General features: G+C 40.9%; 1 protein-coding gene across 3 annotated transcripts in view; it reads right to left on the reverse strand.

Moving 5' to 3' along the window:
* The window catches only part of pcgf6 (polycomb group ring finger 6), a 57,037-nt gene that overhangs the window by 26,801 nt on the left and 12,300 nt on the right, over positions 1-17,936 (reverse strand). For all 3 annotated transcript variants that reach the window (XR_007264291.1, XM_048609021.1, XM_020534196.2), the window contains exons 7-8: positions 4,607-4,634; positions 404-502 (exon numbers count right to left, since the gene is read on the reverse strand). Coding sequence is in view for 2 of the 3 variants with exons in the window: in XM_048609021.1 (XP_048464978.1) it covers positions 404-502; positions 4,607-4,634 (127 nt within the window). In the remaining variant the exon portion in view is untranslated. The remainder of the gene's footprint in view (positions 1-403; positions 503-4,606; positions 4,635-17,936) is intronic.

Raw genomic sequence — 17,936 nt, forward strand, 5'->3', positions numbered from 1 at the left:
TTGGGAGGACAAAAGGTAATCCAAATTAATTCTGTTGATGGGTGCTATCAAACTGTGTTACTCAGTTGTTTTGCTTTCCACCATAAAAATATTTTTTTTTTTATTTGTCTATGTCTGACTGAATATGTAGGTGTATGGGTTTTGAAAGGGAGTTAGGGTTTTAATGAGTAGGGCCATATTTTGGCAGTTCAAAGCTGCTTACTTGCGATTAAAATTTACTTATTTATTATAGTCATTCTCGTTAAGTAAAAGAACCTGGTTAGTGTTTTCTGTTAACTTGATTCCATCAGACATGTAAAGTGGGGATATGCGTGCTTTAATTAAATCTTTAGCTTTTGTGGTGACCTAGGAATAGAGGGGTTTGAGAATCAGCACACTTTTCCAAGTTGGTCATAACACCTACCTGACAGATTGGGTCCAATTCCAGCTTCTTCCTAATGAACTTTTCAACATGTCGAATCGTTGCTTCCTCTGAGACACGAATGTATTTCTTCTGCAATGGCTGAATGAAAAACAGATAATCAGCCCAGGAGTTAAAGGAGGTACAGGTTCAAGAGGCAAAATAGCCAATTCTGTTGGTATGTAAATAGATGCCATAAGCTGTCATTTCAGACGTAACACACTGTTCATCACTGGGATTATGTATCCTCTCTAGAAATGGAGTCACTTCCATACAGAGCCTGCTGGATACTTAAGAAGCATTAATGTATCCTTGTCTTGGACAGTGCTGTGTCAAAGTTAAGTCAAAAGTCACCCAAGATATGCCTTACTTTTAGATTAGTGTAACATACAAGTCCAACATGCTTCTTTTCAATAAATAGCGTTACCATTGGATGTCACCTGCATATTGTTAAATTTTGCATTCGATTATATTTACAAAACATAACCATGACATCAAATCGTGGAATATAAGAAATAGGAGGAGTAGACCATTCTGTCCCTCCAGCCCAATTTGTTATAATAACGTAATCATCGACTCAATTTCACTGTCTTGCCTCCCCGTCCTCCACAACTCTTGACTCCCTGCTGGATAAAAATTAGTCTAACACAACTTTGAATATCCTCAAGGTCAGTTCCATTATTCTCTGGGGAATGAACTTCAAAAGATTAAATCTAACACTAGAATCAGGATGTAGATTCAGAATCATAATTGAGTGGAGCATTGTCAAGGCCCAAAACCTGTGTTTAATCCCACCTCACACACACCCCCAACTTTCATTTTATGTCAGGAGCTGGGGAGGACAGAATTCTCAGCAAGCAGTACTTCCCAGCAGTGTTCCTCCATTGAAGACAAGCATTTGGATAATAATTAGTCAGCATACGGAAGGATTCAAATGTTAGGATTTTTTTGGTGTTACAGAATGATGTGAACCCCAAACTCTGCCCATGTACCAGAATAAACATTGAAGTCATGACATAATCACTGTACACACCATATCCTGCTGCAGTTTTGGAATAAATCTGAAAACAAATTACGAAATTAAACACACAAAATAAATGCACAAATGAATAGCCTTGGGCATGCTTGAAAATTTAACAGTATCTAGCAAAGCGGTTGTATGAAGTATAGCAGGATTGGTATCTTTGTCACCACACAGAAGTAGCAGTAGGCAGCAAAGGTGAGGGAGATGGAAATCGGTGAATAATAAGGGGAGGAAAAGTTAAAAACAAATTTCTTACACCCACCCCAACTTCATGGACCTACAGTATCTCTGTATGCAGCTGATACCCTTTACTAGTTATTTCAGTTCCACAGCCAGATTCTCTAACTGTCTACTATCTGGGAATAAGGCTGTTAGAGTGCCAACAACTCAACAGTGAAAATAATACAGCTGCTTTGCATATCAGTACAATTGTGTCACTTTTAAAATTGATGTGGACAGTTTTGCAGGGTTCAGATTTGCTGTTGATTCAGTTTGTTACTTATGAATATTTCCGGTCAGTTTTTTTATTGAACATAATTTCTCAATTCAAACAGACTTCAGCACAGTGGGGACCTACTTCAATATCTAACCTTTCTATTCCACTCCTGCTCTCAATTACAGTAGGAAAATAAAAATAAAATGTTATTGCAAAAATCATCAGCTTGGAAAGTGTTGGAGTGTGGTACAGAGTGAGTCTAGAATGGACGATAGAGGTTGCGAGTCTATTTGTGCCAGTTCTTCCATGATTTAAGGGCTATGTCATTTAAACGTGAACTGTTCCCATTTTATTTCTTCAAGAAATTCTTGGATTCACAGGACAGCAGCTGATTACAGCAAGGAGGAACTGCAAGAACAGATTTTAATAACCTAGTGGTTGTTTCAGACATGATTGCAGGTATAGATGTGCGACAGCACAAACAAATCTTACAGACAGGTCATGAAGAGCAGTGTTAGTAGGAACTGCCGATGCTGAAGTCTGAGACAGCAAGGTGTGGAGTTGGACGAACACAGCAGGCCAGGCAGCATCAGAGGAGCAGGAAAGCTGACGTTTCGAGTCTGGACCCTTCTTCAGAAAAGGGTTAGGATTAGGGTTAGGGTCCAGACCCAAAGCGTCAGCATTCCTGCTCCTCTGATGCTGCCTGGCCTGCTGTGTTCATCCAGCTCCACACCTTGCTATGAAGAGCAGTGTGTTCCCCCATCATGATACTGATTAAATTGACATTCTGTTATTTTTGTTGAATTAATGATACTGGCAGTTCCAAAATTATATAATGGAGATTTAACAGTGTGGCTGCATGTAGACTGCATGCCCTTTCCACATTCAATCTATGATATAAACCTCAAATTGCAATATAAATCCCAAGCCTTGCACCGTAAATCCTAATCCGAGGTATAAAACCCCAACCTATGATAAAATCCTAACCTATATGATATAAAACCCTCCTTGCAACATAAACTCCAAACTATAATATGTGGCGAATTCCCTTTTTGTCGTCTCTGTTTGATCTGCATAAGATCCAGCAATCTGTGAATTAAAACATTCAGAGAACTGAGTGTTTCAATGGTTTCTTGGTCAATGCAATCAAACCTGTCTAAGAACAGTGGGGTGGGCCTTGTTGCAAAATTTTCAATAGGAACAGTCAAAACAGTTTAAGGATCACTGAAGAACAGTTTAAAGTTTACTAGCAGTTAGGGGAGACATTGTAAGACACCGATTCAGAAACAGGCTCCATATTAAATTGCACTGCTGTTCAGATGGACTGCCGAGTAAGCAACTGGACCTAGCTAGTTCTGTCTGCTGGGATTCAGGAAGAAGTCCCAAGAATAGATATATAGTTCTGTGCCATTAGGACTCAGGATAGAGCACTGGGAGCTGCTTGTGGTAACTGGGCAGGATTAGAGCACAGGGAAATAAAACAGGGTAGTACTCCATTGATGAAGTAACTTGTTGGTAAAGAGTTGAGTTGTGACTATAGGTATGTGCTGGAGTGCAGTTTCCAGAATCCAGGCAAGTGCAGTCCTAGGAAAGGAGGGTGACTGACCAGAATGTAAGCAATCATCAAGACAATCCATGATGGAGCACCTATGAGGCAGTTTCAAATCTAAAGCACCAAAGTAAAGAATTGCAATCCCTTGTCTTCACAAGGTTAATGAGATTTCATGAGCCACCATATCACTAACATCAGGGACTGGGAGAAAGACTTGATGAAAAAAAATGATGGAATTTATCTTGAATGCATTTGCTAGTTGGTCTGTTTTATGGGAGCCGTTGAACACAGTCTGTTATCTATATTTTCTTTGTGTTAATTCTGGGTGTTAGAATATAAGTGGTACTTACGGTGTCTTCTGTACAGTTGTGGGCTCATCGTAGAAAAGATGTGAGTGCATTAGAGAATGCAGAGGCAATGTACAAGAATAGTCCTAAGTAGGAGAGACTTCAGTTATGAGGATCGATTGAAGAAGTTGGGACAGTTCTCCTTGGAGAGAAGAAGGCTAAGAGGATATTTGATAGAGGTTTTCAAAAGGATGATTGGGCTGAATCAGGTAGATAGGGAGAAGGTGTTCTCATTCATCAAAGGAAGAAAAACTAGAGGGCATAGATTTGAAGTGATGTGCAAGACAAGAAAGGGTATGTTAGCAAAAACTTCACACATCCAGTAGTACATTCACTTCTGTTATCCAAGTCATTAATATACATTGTCAATTACTGTGGCCCCAGCACTGATCCCTGTGGCAATCCAAAGTTACAGATTGCTACCCTGAAACTGCCCCATCATTCCAACTCTCCGATTTCCATCACTTAGGTCATCTACGACTCATGCTAATATACTACCCAAACACCATGGGCTCTTCTCTTATTGAGTAGCTTTATGTGCAAAGGCTTTTTAGAAATGCAAATATATTACACTGGTTCCCCTTTCTCGATCCTGCTTGTTATTTCCTCAAAAAACTCTACTAAATTTGTCAGGCATGATTTCCCCTTTAGGAAGCCATGTTGACTCTGTTTGATCATATGATGTATTTCTAAATACTCTGTTGTTGCATTGTTTATAACAGACTTGAACATTTTCCCAATGACAGATTTTTCCCAGAGAGATATTAAGGTCTGGCCTACAGTTGGCTGTTTTTGTCTCCTTCCCTTTATTTCTGAATGAGTATAGTTCTGTTTACCATGCACTTACCTTGTAGTCACCAACTCCAAGATCAGCTCTGCAAAACAGAACAGCATCCATTAACTTTTGTTGGTCTAGGACCGAGACCAATATCTTCTAATCATTCAGAAACTTGCAGCAACCTCAGGTTTCAGGCAGGACCCTTCATTAGTTACAGATTTTTTTTGAGAAACCAAGTTGCACATTCAACACCAAAGCAGCAATGGATGAAAGAGCAGATGAGAAAAAGCAAGAATCACTGGTAAACAGATTATCTGATCAAATCACATTGGCATTTTTTATCATTTTTAGGGTCCAGATATTACAGGAGGACAATTGGACTTTCCTTTTGGATTCATTAGTGACCATTTAGTTACACTTATTGATCCCAATTTCAGCATCGTACCCAAGACATTAAAGCCAAGGTTATTGCTGCCTATTTTAGCAGGTGAGGTTGCAGGACGATTGAATGTTTCGGCATAGAAAGATGCCATTCAGCCCCTCAGATTTGTGATGGTACCACACAGTCTAATCACACTCACCTACTCACTCCTCCATACAACATGACGAAGTCAGCAGGCTACCCACCACATGTCAATAAATAATATTTGATAAAAGCTTGATTGACCTCAGTACTATCCTGCATGGAAATGAGCCTCCTTTTTTTATGTCCTTGAAATGGTGGGAAGGATGGGAGATACCATCTTCGAAAGGTGATTTTTGCGCATCAAGGCCAGCAACCACCTCACCACTGCCCCTTCCCACCCCCACTACCACCAATAACCACCTCCCCCACAGAGACTAGTCCCACCAATTCTTTCATCTTTGTCTGAGTCGACTTTAGAACATACCCTTGCACCCATTTTGCTAAAGTGGCGAATCCCCCATTATCCCTTGCCACGAACCAGACGATGGGTAATTTGCCAGGAGCTCCAAAAGACAGTACTTCATTCCCAGTAAGGATTGTGCTATGGCTACGGGGAAGGCTTTTTCTGAATCAATTTGCTAGCTACTGACTTTCTGTCTCTGGAGGGGTTAGATATTTTGCGCCATCAAAACCACCCCTGTAAAATTCTGCCCATTAACTCAGTTTCTTCCTCTATAAGACTTTTGAGTATTTGCAGCACAGCCCTCTAGTTATAATACCATTGATTCAGTTCGACATTTTTATCCATATGTATTTATGCTGTCTCTTTCATGCCTGAATGTCTGCACATCAGTCTGCTCCTCTACTACACCTCACTACTTAAAGCACCTTTCCGTTTCTTGTATAGCTTTTGACATGATTTTGTTCTTTTCTACATTGAAAGGTGATCGTCCAATACATCCCCCTTGCAGATCAATCCACCTCTTTCAAGAGTCTTTCAAGATTTAAATTACCATTTGGTACCAACAGTAGGTTTCATTATTGGCTTCTCAATTCCGAAAACAAGATTTACATACCTGGCTACTGCATAGTAGAATCATGACCATGGTCATATAACATGTGGAATGAAGGGACAGGTAGAAAAATGGGTAACAAGTTGATTACTAAACAGACAGTAAGACATTAAACTCCGATTTATCAAATAGTGGAAAGTTGTGTGCCACCATACAAACCTACAAATTAGAAGCAGAAGTAGGCCACTCAGCCCCTTCAGCCTACTTCACAATTCAGTAAGATCTTAGCTGGTCAGATTACTTCACATTCTGGACTATCCTGATCACCTCTTACCCCCTTGCTCATCAAAAATTTACCTACTTCTGCACTAAAATATTCAAAGAATCTGCTTTCACCACCTTTTGGGGAGACTTCTAGAAACTCATGATGCTCTGTGATAAAGGTTTCTCCTCACTTTTGTCTTAAATGGGAAACAACATATTATTGAATGGTGACCCCAGTTCTAAATTCTCCCATGAAGAGAAAATAATTTTTCCACATCCATTCTGCCAAGACCCCTCATGATCTGATATGCTTCAATCATATTGCCTCTTGTTCTTCTAAACTCCAGCAGAAACAAACCTAGCCTATCCAACCTTTCCTTATTAAGACAATCTGCCCATTCCAGGTATAAGTCTAATAAATTCTCCCTGGGTTTGAACATACTTCCAACACATTTACATCCTTCCTTAAATATGAAGACCAGTACTACACTTAGGATTGGATCTGGGACTGCTATTGTTCTCTATTTACGCAAATGATTTGGAATCAAAGTGTAATTTCAGAATTTGTTGACATTCTGGAGTGGAGAGTAAGGGGGATAATTGAGGCAGAAAATGCAGAAATGATCAGTCATCATCTGTGGAAAATGAAAGGATTGACAGGTGAAAGGCCACTGAAATGAAACATGAATCCGGTTTCTATCTCCACACACGACATCTGGCATATTGAACATTTAATTTTTCCAGCATCCTCAGTATTTTGCTTTTTTTAAGACCAAAGAATACTGGCAGTGTTTTTAAGATTACAAAAGAGTTTTTTAAGAGTATGCGCACAGAAGATGTTTCACTTGCAGGCAAGGTGAGAATTAGAGAAACCATAAATGTAAAATTCTTATTAATTAATCTGATAGGAAATTCAGAAGGAACCTATTTATCAGAGGGTGGTGAGAATGTGAGACTCACTACGTTAAGAAGTAGTTGAGATGAACAGTATAGATACATTTAAGAAGCTGGATAAACATACGTGGGAGGAAGGAATAACAGAATGTGCTGACAGATGGGAGACACAACATTGAGCTGCAGTCCACAGAAGAATTACCACTTTCAGGAGTGGTGGGAAAAGAAGTTAGGAGTGAAAAAAAAAGCATTTACTAACAATCTGGAACAGTTCTTAACTGGTGACATTCCAAATACAAAACGAACACACGTCTAATAGAACTAAAGCACAGCTTCCAAAGTCTCAACAGGATATAAATAGTTACAGCCTGAGGGTGGGTTAAATAACCTTATAAACATGAGCCAGTATCAAACTGTGGCATGTTAGACTAGACTCGGCTGTGGCCAGAAGGCTGTCAGGGACTGAGGCACTTAAATCACAAATCAGCTTTAAACATCAAACCTGCAGCATCATCCAGTGTCAGCAAGGATTCTCTACTTGAAGAGCTTCACATCTCCTGACAAAAACTGCAGGCAATGAAAAGTTGTGACTTTCAGAACTATATTATTTGTAATTTATGTTGTTAAATGAGATGTGGGGACCAAATGTAATATTTCCAAATTTGCAGATTACCCAAAGCTAGAAGAGAACGTCTGATGTAAGGAGTGATGCCAATAGATTTCGAGAGGATTTGAACAGACTGAGTGGGTAAGCAACAAAATTGTAAATAGAATATTATGTGGAAAAGTATGAAGTCATCACATTGGTAAAAGGAAAAAAGATGCCGTGTCGGAGACTGGGAAGTGTTGTTGTCCAAAACAGCCTGGGTGCCCTTGTCACTGAATACTAGCACGCAGGGGCTACAAGCAATTAGGAAGGCAAATGATGTGTCAGAGACAGTAGGAACTGCAGATGCTGGAAAATCTGAGATAACAAGGTGTAAAGCTGGATGAACACAGCAGGCCAAGCTGTGTTATCTTAGGCAAATGATATGCTTGCTTTTGTCAGCCAGAGACATAGGGCCATGATCATACTGAATGGCGGATCAGGCTCCTCCTCCTTTCTTCTGTTTCTATGAAAAATAATTTCCGTACAGAAGTAAAGATGTCCTGCTTTAATAAACTTGGTCAGATGGCACTTGGAGTACTGTGTACTAAGTTTTGGTTCCTTCCCTTTATAAGGATATGTTTCCTTAGATGGAATGCAGCAGAGGTTCACCAGACTGAATCCTGGGTTGGCAGGATTGTCTTATGAAGTAAGATTGAGAAGGCTGGGCCTGTATTCTCTGGCATTTAGAAGAACGGGAGGTGATTGCAGTGAAACCTTCAAAATTCTTAAAGAGTTCGATAGGGTAGATGCAGAAAGTGGGGAGAACACTGTGGTCTAGGACAGTCTCAATATGAGGAACAAGCCATTTAGGTCTTAGATGAGAAGGAATTTCTTCATGCAGAACATAGTGAATCTTTGGAATTTTCTACACCAGAGAGCTTTGGAAGCTCAGTGATTTGAGTGTGTTTAGGATAGTGAAAGCTACATAAATTAATAAATATTAATGACATCAAAGGATATGTGAAAAGTACAGGAAAGTGCTGTTGAAGTATATAATCTAGAACTGAAGACAAGGCTTGAAGAGTTGAATGGCCTACTCCTGATCATATTTATTTTTATTCTCTCATGGGCTGTGGGCAATTTGTTGCCATCCCTACTTGTCCACATACGGAGTGACTTGCTAGTTTATTTCAGAAGGTAGTTAAGAGTCAACCACATTGCTTTGTGATAACAAGGTGTAGAGCTGGATGAACACAGCAGGCCAAGCAGCATCAGAGGCGCAGGAAGGCGGACTTTTCAGGCCTAGACCCTTCTTGGCCTGCTGTGTTCATCCAGCTCTACACATTGCTTTGTGGTCTGGAATTGTATGTAGGCCAGATCAGATAAGGATGTCAGATTTCCTTCCCTGAAGGACATTAGTGAACCAGGCTTAATCACCGGGAATTGATACCCATGTTCACCATTACTGAATCCAGTAATTTTTTTTCTGAATTGAATTTCAAGTCCGCCAAATGCCATGGTGGAAATTGAATCCATATCCACCAAGACATTAGTCTGGGCCTCTGGATTACTAGTCCAGTGATATTACAGCCACACCACCATCTCCTTTATGATTCTATCTTACAATCTACTGTACTACAGAATCATCATTTCAGGCTTACAAACTGCAGACAGCACTACCTTCAGCACAAAACCCTCTCTTACCACCACACCATACAGTGACCAATAAACATAAATTGACCAATAGCACAAACCTCCTTTCTCTCTTTTCAACCTCCTCACCAAAAAATTGAAAAAATATCTTGACATCTGATATCTCTACTATCACAGATATTAGTCCTCAGCCAATTTGATTCACTCCACATGATATTAAGAAACAAATGAGCATGCTAGATACAGCCAAATTTCTGGGCTCCAACAATATCCCAACTGTACTTTGACCAACTTAAGTTACAGAACTAATCATGCTCCCAGCTACACAGTTCCAGAGGGGGTGCAGTGAAGGCTTACAAAATTGAATCCTGGGATTGTAGAACTGATGTATGATGAGAGATTGAGTCATTTAGGATTATTTTTACTAGAGTTTAGAAGAATGAGAGGGGACTCTCATAGAAATCTATAACATTCTAACAGGATTAGACAGGTTAGAAGGATGTTACCTATGATGGGGGAGTCCAGAATCAGGGGTCATAGTTTAAGGATAAGGGCTAAACCTTTTAGGGCTGAGATGAGGAGAATTTTTTTTCACCCACAGAGTTGTAGGCCTGTGGAATTCACACCACATTTGGTTGAGGCCGGTACACTGTGTGCTTTCAAGTAGGAGGTAAGTGTAGCTCTTGTGGCTAAATGAATCAAGGGGTTTGGGGGGAGGGTGGAATTAGGGCTCGATGATTGACCATGATCATGTTGAATGGCAGAGCAAGCTCAAGGGTCAAATGGCCTACTCCGGCTCTTATCTTCTATTTTTACTAGAATGGGATTGCAGGTAATTCTGAGGAGCGAGAAAAATACTAAGGAGATTTGAACAAATACAAAGTTGCTGGAAAAGCTCAGCAGGTCTGGCAGCATCTATGAAGGAGAAAACAGAGTTAACGTTTCGGGTCCGGTGACCCTTCCTCAGAACTGATGGTGGCTGGGAAAACGTCAGTTTATATGCAGAAAATAGGGAGGTGGGTGGGGTAGAGAGTAAACGATAGGGTAGAGCCCAAAGAGAGAGAAAGGCAGTTGGACAGACAAAGGAGTTGCTAACGATCAGGCTGGGAGGGCGAATAGTTGTTAATGGGGACTGTTAGCGACTAAAGTCATCCACCTCCCTATTTTTAAACAGTCCTACAACCTTCAAACACTAATGCAAAAATAATGCATGGGGAGGCAATGGTGTAGTGGTATTATCGCTGGACTGTTAATCCAGAAGCCTAGATAACATTCTGGGGACACGGGTTTGAATCCTACCACGGCAGATGGTGGAATTTGAATTCAATATAGTATCTGGAATTAAGAATCTAACGGTGACCATGAATTCATTGTCAATTGTCGGAAAAACCCATCTGGTTCACTAATGTCCTTTAGGGAAGGAAACTGCCATCCTTACCTGGTCTGGCCTACATGTGACTCTGGACCCCACAACAATGTGGTTGACTAGGGATAGGCAATAAATGCTGCCTAACCAGCAACGCCCTCATTACTCCATTAATGAATAAAGGAAAAAAAAAAGTTCCATGTGTCTTTTGCATTCCTTTTGAAACTGTAAAACTTACAATCATAGAATCCCTACAGTGTGGAAGCAGACCAGTCGGCCCATCAAGTCCACACCGACGCTCTGAAAAGCACCCCATCCAGAACCACCCCTTGACCCTATCCCCACAACTCTGCATCTCACAGGGCTAATTCCCTTAATCTACTCATTCCTGGACAATATGGGCAATTTAGCATGGCCAATCCACATAACCTACACATCTTTGGATTGTGGGAGGAAACCGGAGCACCTGGAGGACCCAAGTCCCTGGCGCTGTGAGGCAGCAGTGCTAACCACTGAGCCACTGTGCTGCTTGTTTAGCTTATGTTATCTCTTCTCAATCATCCCACAGCAATATATCAGCCCATATAAACAATATCCACTGTACTTATTTTATCTTAGCTTTACAAAAGCTCCTTTTTTTTATTTAACTCAGACCAAACCGTCTTTAAACTCTCAAGGACATTCTCTCTTCCTAACACAGTAAAAATTCCTGAATCAAAACTGTTACCCCCTTCTCTATTTGCTTCCTTCCCTATCTTTCTTGAATACTTTGCATCTAAGAACATCAATTCCATCTCCACTATAGCTTTTATTGCCACTGCCGACCAGTCTCAGGAGCAGGACTAAGAAGTAGGCCCCAAAACTACTTCAAAATGGAGTGGGAATTGAGCCTACATTATTTGGATAATTCTGAACTACTTTTGCCATCTAGAAAACTGTACTAAGTAAGACCTCTCACTTTAGAAACAGGGACATAAGGGCAAAAGTGGAGTTTTTCTGATGTTTTGCAGGCTACAACAGCAGGTCAGAGGCTAGTATTTCATGGAAAATGATTTACCCCGATTCCCTAAAGGCTTTCCAACATCTTGAAGACACAAGTTAGAATGTGATGGAATACTCTCACTGACCTGAATGAGTGCAGCTCCAAAAATACTCAAGAAGTTCCCCACCATGCAGAAGAAAGACACTAAATTAAACATTCACTCCTTCCACCAACTACACATAGTGGCAGCAAAATGCACCATCTTTAAGATGCAATGCTACAACTCCGGAAGGTTCCTTCAAAAGCACCTTCCAAACTCATGACCTCTACCACCAAGAAGAATGAGGCCAACAGATACATGGCAACACTACCACCTGCATGTTTCCCTTTAAATAGATATATAAAAGGTAAGAGAGAGGTAAGAGTGGACATTGGACCCTGAAGAATGAGCCTGGAGAAGTAGTAATGAGAACAAAGAAATGGCGAGGAACTGAATAGGTACTTTGCATCAGTCTTCACGGTGGAAGACACCAGCAGCATACCAGAACTTCAAGAGAGACAGAGGAAAGAGCTGAGTATAGTGGCAATGACTGAAGAGAAGGTTCTAGGGAAGCTAAAAGGTCTGAAGGTGGATAAACCACCAAGACTAGGATGGACTACACCTCAACATTCTGAAGAAAATAGCTTTAGAGACTGCTGAGGCAAAGGCAATGATCTTTCAGGAATCACTGCAGTCAGGGAAGTTCCCACAGGACTGGAAATGGCTAGTTTAACACCCATGTTTAAGAAAGGAGGGAGGCAAAAGATGAGAAATTACAAGCCAGTTGGCTTGACCTTTCAATCAGTGGTAAGATTTTAAGCGTCCACTATTAAAGATAAGATTGCAGAGTAGTTGGAAGTGCATGGTAAAATACAGCTGAGGCAGCACGGCTTAATCAAGGGGAGGTGATGCTGACAAATTTGTTAGAATTCTTTGAAGAGGTAATGAGCAAATTAGACAAAGGAGAGCAAATGGAGGTGATCTATTTGGATTTTCAGAAGGCTTTTGACAATGTGCTACACAAGAGGCTGCTAAATAAGATAACAGTGTTAGGGGCAAGATATTGGTACTGGCTGACTGGCAAAAGGCTAGTGAGTAGTGGAATTCCACAGGCTCAGTGGGACCACAACTACTGTTATACATTAACAATCTGCAAGAAGGAACTGGAGGCAATGTTGTTAGGTTTGCAGATGGCATAAACATAGATGGAGGGACTGGTAGTGTTGAGGAAGCAGGGAGGCTGCAGAAAGTTTTGGACAGGCTAGGACAGTGGGCAAAAAAGTGGCAGATGGAGTACAATGTGGGAAAGTGTGAGTTTATGCAATTTGATAGGAAGAATAGAAGCATAGACTATTTTCTAAATGGAGAAAGGTTTCAGAAGTCTGAAGTACAGAGGGACTTAGCATTCCTGGTTCCGGATTGTCTTAAGGTTAACATGCAGATTTAGTAGGCAGTTAGGAAAGCAAGTGTAATATTAGCATTTATTTCAAGAGGGCTGGAATGAAAGAACAGATATACTGCTGAGGCTGAATAAGTCTCTGGTCAGACTATATTTGGAATACTGTGCGCAGTTTTGGCCCCATATCTAAGGAAGTATATGCTGGCTTTGGAGACAGTCCACAGGAGGTTCACAAGAATGATCCCAGGATCCAAGGGCACTGTCTCAGAGTGAAGGGACGGCCCTTTATTACGGAGATGAGGAAGAATTTCTTCAGTCAGAGGGTGGTGACTGTGGAAATCCTTGTCACAGAAGGCTGAAGAGTTCAAGTCATTGAGATTCTTTAAGACAGAGATAGATAGTTCTTGATTAGTAAGGGGATCAGTGGTTAGTAGGAGAAGACAGGAGAATGAGGTTGAGAAACATAATCGGCCATGATCGAATGGCAGAGTAGTCTTGATGGGCTGAATGGCCTAATTCTGCACTTTATGCTCTATAAATCTATTCTGGCTTGTATTTATAATCGCTGTTCCTTTAATGACTGTCTCTGCTTACTCCTGGGATGAAAATATTATAAAGAAAGACTGAAAGGGTTCGGCTGATGCCATTGCAACTTAAAAGAACAAAAGGTGGTCTTATTGAAAAATATAGGATCCTGAGGAGACTTGATAGGATAGATACCAAGAAGATGTTTCCTTGTGTAGGGGTGACTAGAACTAAGGGACAAAGTTCAAGAATAAGAGGTCTCTCATTTAAAATGGAGGTGATATTTGCTTTCTCCCAGAGGTGATACATTTGTGGAATTCTCATCCCCAAAACACAATGGAGCTAGGTCATTTAATTTATTCAAGAATAAGTTAGGTAGACAAGGGAGTCATGGGTCCTGGGGTGCAGAAAGAAAAGTGCACAATGTTCAGCACCATTTGCAATTCCTCAGGTACTGAAACAGTCCATGTTCAAATGCAACAAGGCCTGGACAATATCCAGGCTCAGGCTGAAAAATGGCAAGTAACATTTGTGCCACACAAATGCCTGACAATCTAACCACTGCTCCTTGATATTCAATGGCATTACCGTCACTGAATTCTCCACTACCAACGTCCTAGGGGCTACCATTGAACAGAAGCACAACTGCACTCACCATATTTATTCACGAGCTACAAGAACAGGTCAGAAGCTAGGAATACTGCAGTGAGTAACTCACCACCTCTGTCCCCAAGCCTGTCCACTATCTACAAGGCACAAGTCAGAAGTGTGATGAAATTCTCCCCACTTGCTTGGTTGAGTACAGCTCCAACAACATTCAATAAGCTTGACACCATCCAGGACAGAATAACTCGTTTGATTGACATCACATCCACAAACACTCAGTCATTCCACCACTAACACTCAGTAGCAGCAGTGTGTATCATATACAAGACAAACTGTAGAAATTCACCAAAGAGCCTTATACAGCACCTTCCAAATCCACGACCACTTCCAACTAGAAAGACAAGGGCTGCAGATACTTGGGAACACCATCACCTGCAATTTCCCCTCCAAGCCACTCACTGTCCTGACTTGGAATTATATCAATTCCTTCAGTATTGTGACGGTACTGTGCCTTTTAAGAGACATGTGTTCTGTCTGTCCTGTTTCTCTTGCCGCAGTGGTGTGGGGTTGTCTGCTTCAGACAGACAATTGGTAAACAGCTTGGAGTTAGCCCTCAGTGTTCTTTTTTAAACAAAAGAAGCATAGATGGGCAGGTTTAGGGCTCCCACAGATCAAGGAAAGTTTTTAATTTTGCTTTCAATTATTGAGAAGGTTTTTGCTAGTTGGCTCCTAGCACTAACAGCTAAAGCTCTCTCTCTGCTGCTAGAGTTAGAAGACAGCACGTGAGAATAAAACTGCTTGGCTAAATTACCTTGCTAAGGGGTGTGCTTGTGGGGTGTTGCCTATTTTGGAACAGTTGATGACTAGTGGCTAAAACACAGTTAAAATACAGAAAAAAAATAATTGGCACAACCTTAACTCTATAGAAAAAGTTAACAAGATAATATAACTGTTGTAAGAATAGTGTGTTTTGCTTAAAGCCTAGTTGTTGACCAATTGAATCACGTCTGGAACACAGCACCTTACACTTGCCTTTAAATAAATACAAAGGTTAGGGTCTAAGCTATCTCCTTACTATATTTGGGGCACAGTGGTCTGTTCTGGCCCACAACAATGTCACTTGGTCAAAATTCTGCATTGTGGGTCTACCTACAGCACGTGGACGGCAGCTGTTCAAGAAGCTAGCTCACCACCTCCTTCTCAAGGGCAACTAGAGATGAGCAATAAATGCTGGCCAGCCAACTGCTCCCACATCTCACAACTGAATTTTAAAAAAAAAAGTAAAGTTGAGGCTACAATCAGATCAACCACAATCTTGCGGAATGTTTGAGCAGACTGAGAGAGCTGAAGAGCTTACTCCTGCTCTTAAATCCTGCATCTCTATGCCATCAGACTAAACTCCTGGAACTCTCTCCCTAATAGCACTATAAATTTACCAACATCAGATGGACTGCAGCACCTCCATCTCAATGACAATTAGGGACAGACAATAAAATGTTGAGCTTGTTAGCATCGTGCACATCCTGAGAACAAGGACACGTGAACTTTGATGCTCTCTTTTCTTCTCCTCTTACCCTGCATAGTCTCATTGGAGTCTGAATACAACATTCCATTAATCTTAGTCTCAGATACCTTCCTGTGGAATATCCTTGGAGTTGACTGCTGTATTCACTTCATGTACCATTAAGCAAACTGATTGATCTGTGTAGACAGTGCAATGGAACAGAACACATGTGCGCCGCAGGCACTGAGAAGCTGGCCAACAAATAGTGCAGACATGTCTATATCAAGAATGGAAATATTCAACCTGACTAAAGATGATCCGTTTCTTGCTAAATCTGAAAGCATCACAGCAAGGCAAAGCATCAACAGACAAACACTCAAACCTATACCTACTGCTGGTCAAAATGAGTTGTAGACACAAACAACTCTCACACGTTCACTGCCAAACCCAGTAACTAAACCCTCACCACTACCCCCAAACAACACCCACTACCCTCCCCCCGACCCCCCTCCCAAACCCAGGTATAACTAAACCCTCACCCCCAAACCTGGGTACAATTGTTGCATCCAATAATCCAGTCTCAAGTCAGATGCAATTTGAGAAGTCGATGGTGAGAATAGGGGATTACTCCAACACAGACAGTAGCGTATTTTTGCATCATTCTAGAGTTCAGCTAGTACTGTGGCTACTCAGTGTGTAACTAACATCTGTATTGACTATAAGACCATAAGACATAGGAGCAGAAATTAGGGCATTTGGCCCATCGAGTCTGCTCCGCCATTCAATCATGGCTGATAAGTTCCTCAACCATATTCTTCCGCTTTCTCCCCATAACCCTTGATCCCCTTGATAATCAAGAACCTATCTATCTCAGTCTTAAATGTACTCAATGACCTGGCCTCCACAGCCTTCTGTGGCAGTGAATTCCATAGATCCACCATTCTCTGGCTGAAGAAGTTTCTCCTTATCTCCGTTCTAAAAGGTCTTCCCTCTACTCTAAGGCTGTGCCCTTGGGTCCTAGACTCTCCTACCAATGGAAGCATCTTCCCAACATCCACTTTGTCCAGGCCATTCAGTATTTTGTAAGTTTCAATTAGGTCCCCCTTCATCCTTCTAACATAAGGTCAGGACATTCATACAAGGCTATGACTTGCACCACGATCCTGATACGAATCTGCTATGGAAAGGCTGACCATGCATAAATATTCATATAGTGATTCTTTAACTAACATCAACCAAAGGGTTCAAACACATTCCTGGTCCCAGGAAAATATCTGACTCTCAAAGCCTGTGGTCTCTGCAGCCACCAAGTGGGCACCAAGTATAATAGCATCCCAAAATCATACAACAATAAAGTGTCAAGATAATCTAGACAGGATAAGTTAGCATATCCAGATGAAAGAACCATGATCATAAGCCATAATGACTAAAAAAAAACTGATGATTTTATGGAAGGTTTAACGTGCTTCTAATTTCTGATATTTATTTGTCTTGAAGCAAACAGTGTGACATGAACAGGGCCACTCAATATGGCTTCATCAAGAACACTAAATATTCTGAGAAGAACAAGCTGAGGCATCAGGGAGTCTGGTAAAATTAAAACAAACATGAGCCCTGATTAGTCTCCACTTCCTCCTGAACTAACTCCAAAACTGCTCCGAAAATCATCCAAAGGACAAACAATTGAGCCAAATAAAAATTTATAATGTACAATACTGCTGTTAAGGGCCTCTTATGGTGTAATGATAGAGACTCTATCTTTGAGCCAGGAGACCTGCGTTCAAATCCCATGTGCTTCATAGGCGTATAACAAATCTGACAGGTTGATTTCAAAGTATCTACAATATTGCTGTGCAAATTCTCATTGTAATGTAAAATTCTGACGTTAACATATAATTTTACAGGAAGTATAGGAAGTCTAAAATCAAATGTTTAGACAATGTCAGAATGTAGGAAAGGCCATTTTAACCTGGTACACATTATCCTTCCAGATTGTTGCATTATCACAATGTAGCACCAAAATGCTTTGCACACAACCTAGATTACTAGCTCTTGCCAATGTTCCTTGCCCCAGGATAAAATAAACTCTCCCTAATATCAATTTGAAAATAAATCCAAATGTAGTGTTGTCCGTTACTACAAATTAAACAGGAATATT

The sequence above is a fragment of the Rhincodon typus genome, chromosome 20, assembly GCF_021869965.1.
Source record: "Rhincodon typus isolate 14 chromosome 20, sRhiTyp1.1, whole genome shotgun sequence".
Lineage (NCBI taxonomy): Eukaryota > Metazoa > Chordata > Chondrichthyes > Orectolobiformes > Rhincodontidae > Rhincodon > Rhincodon typus.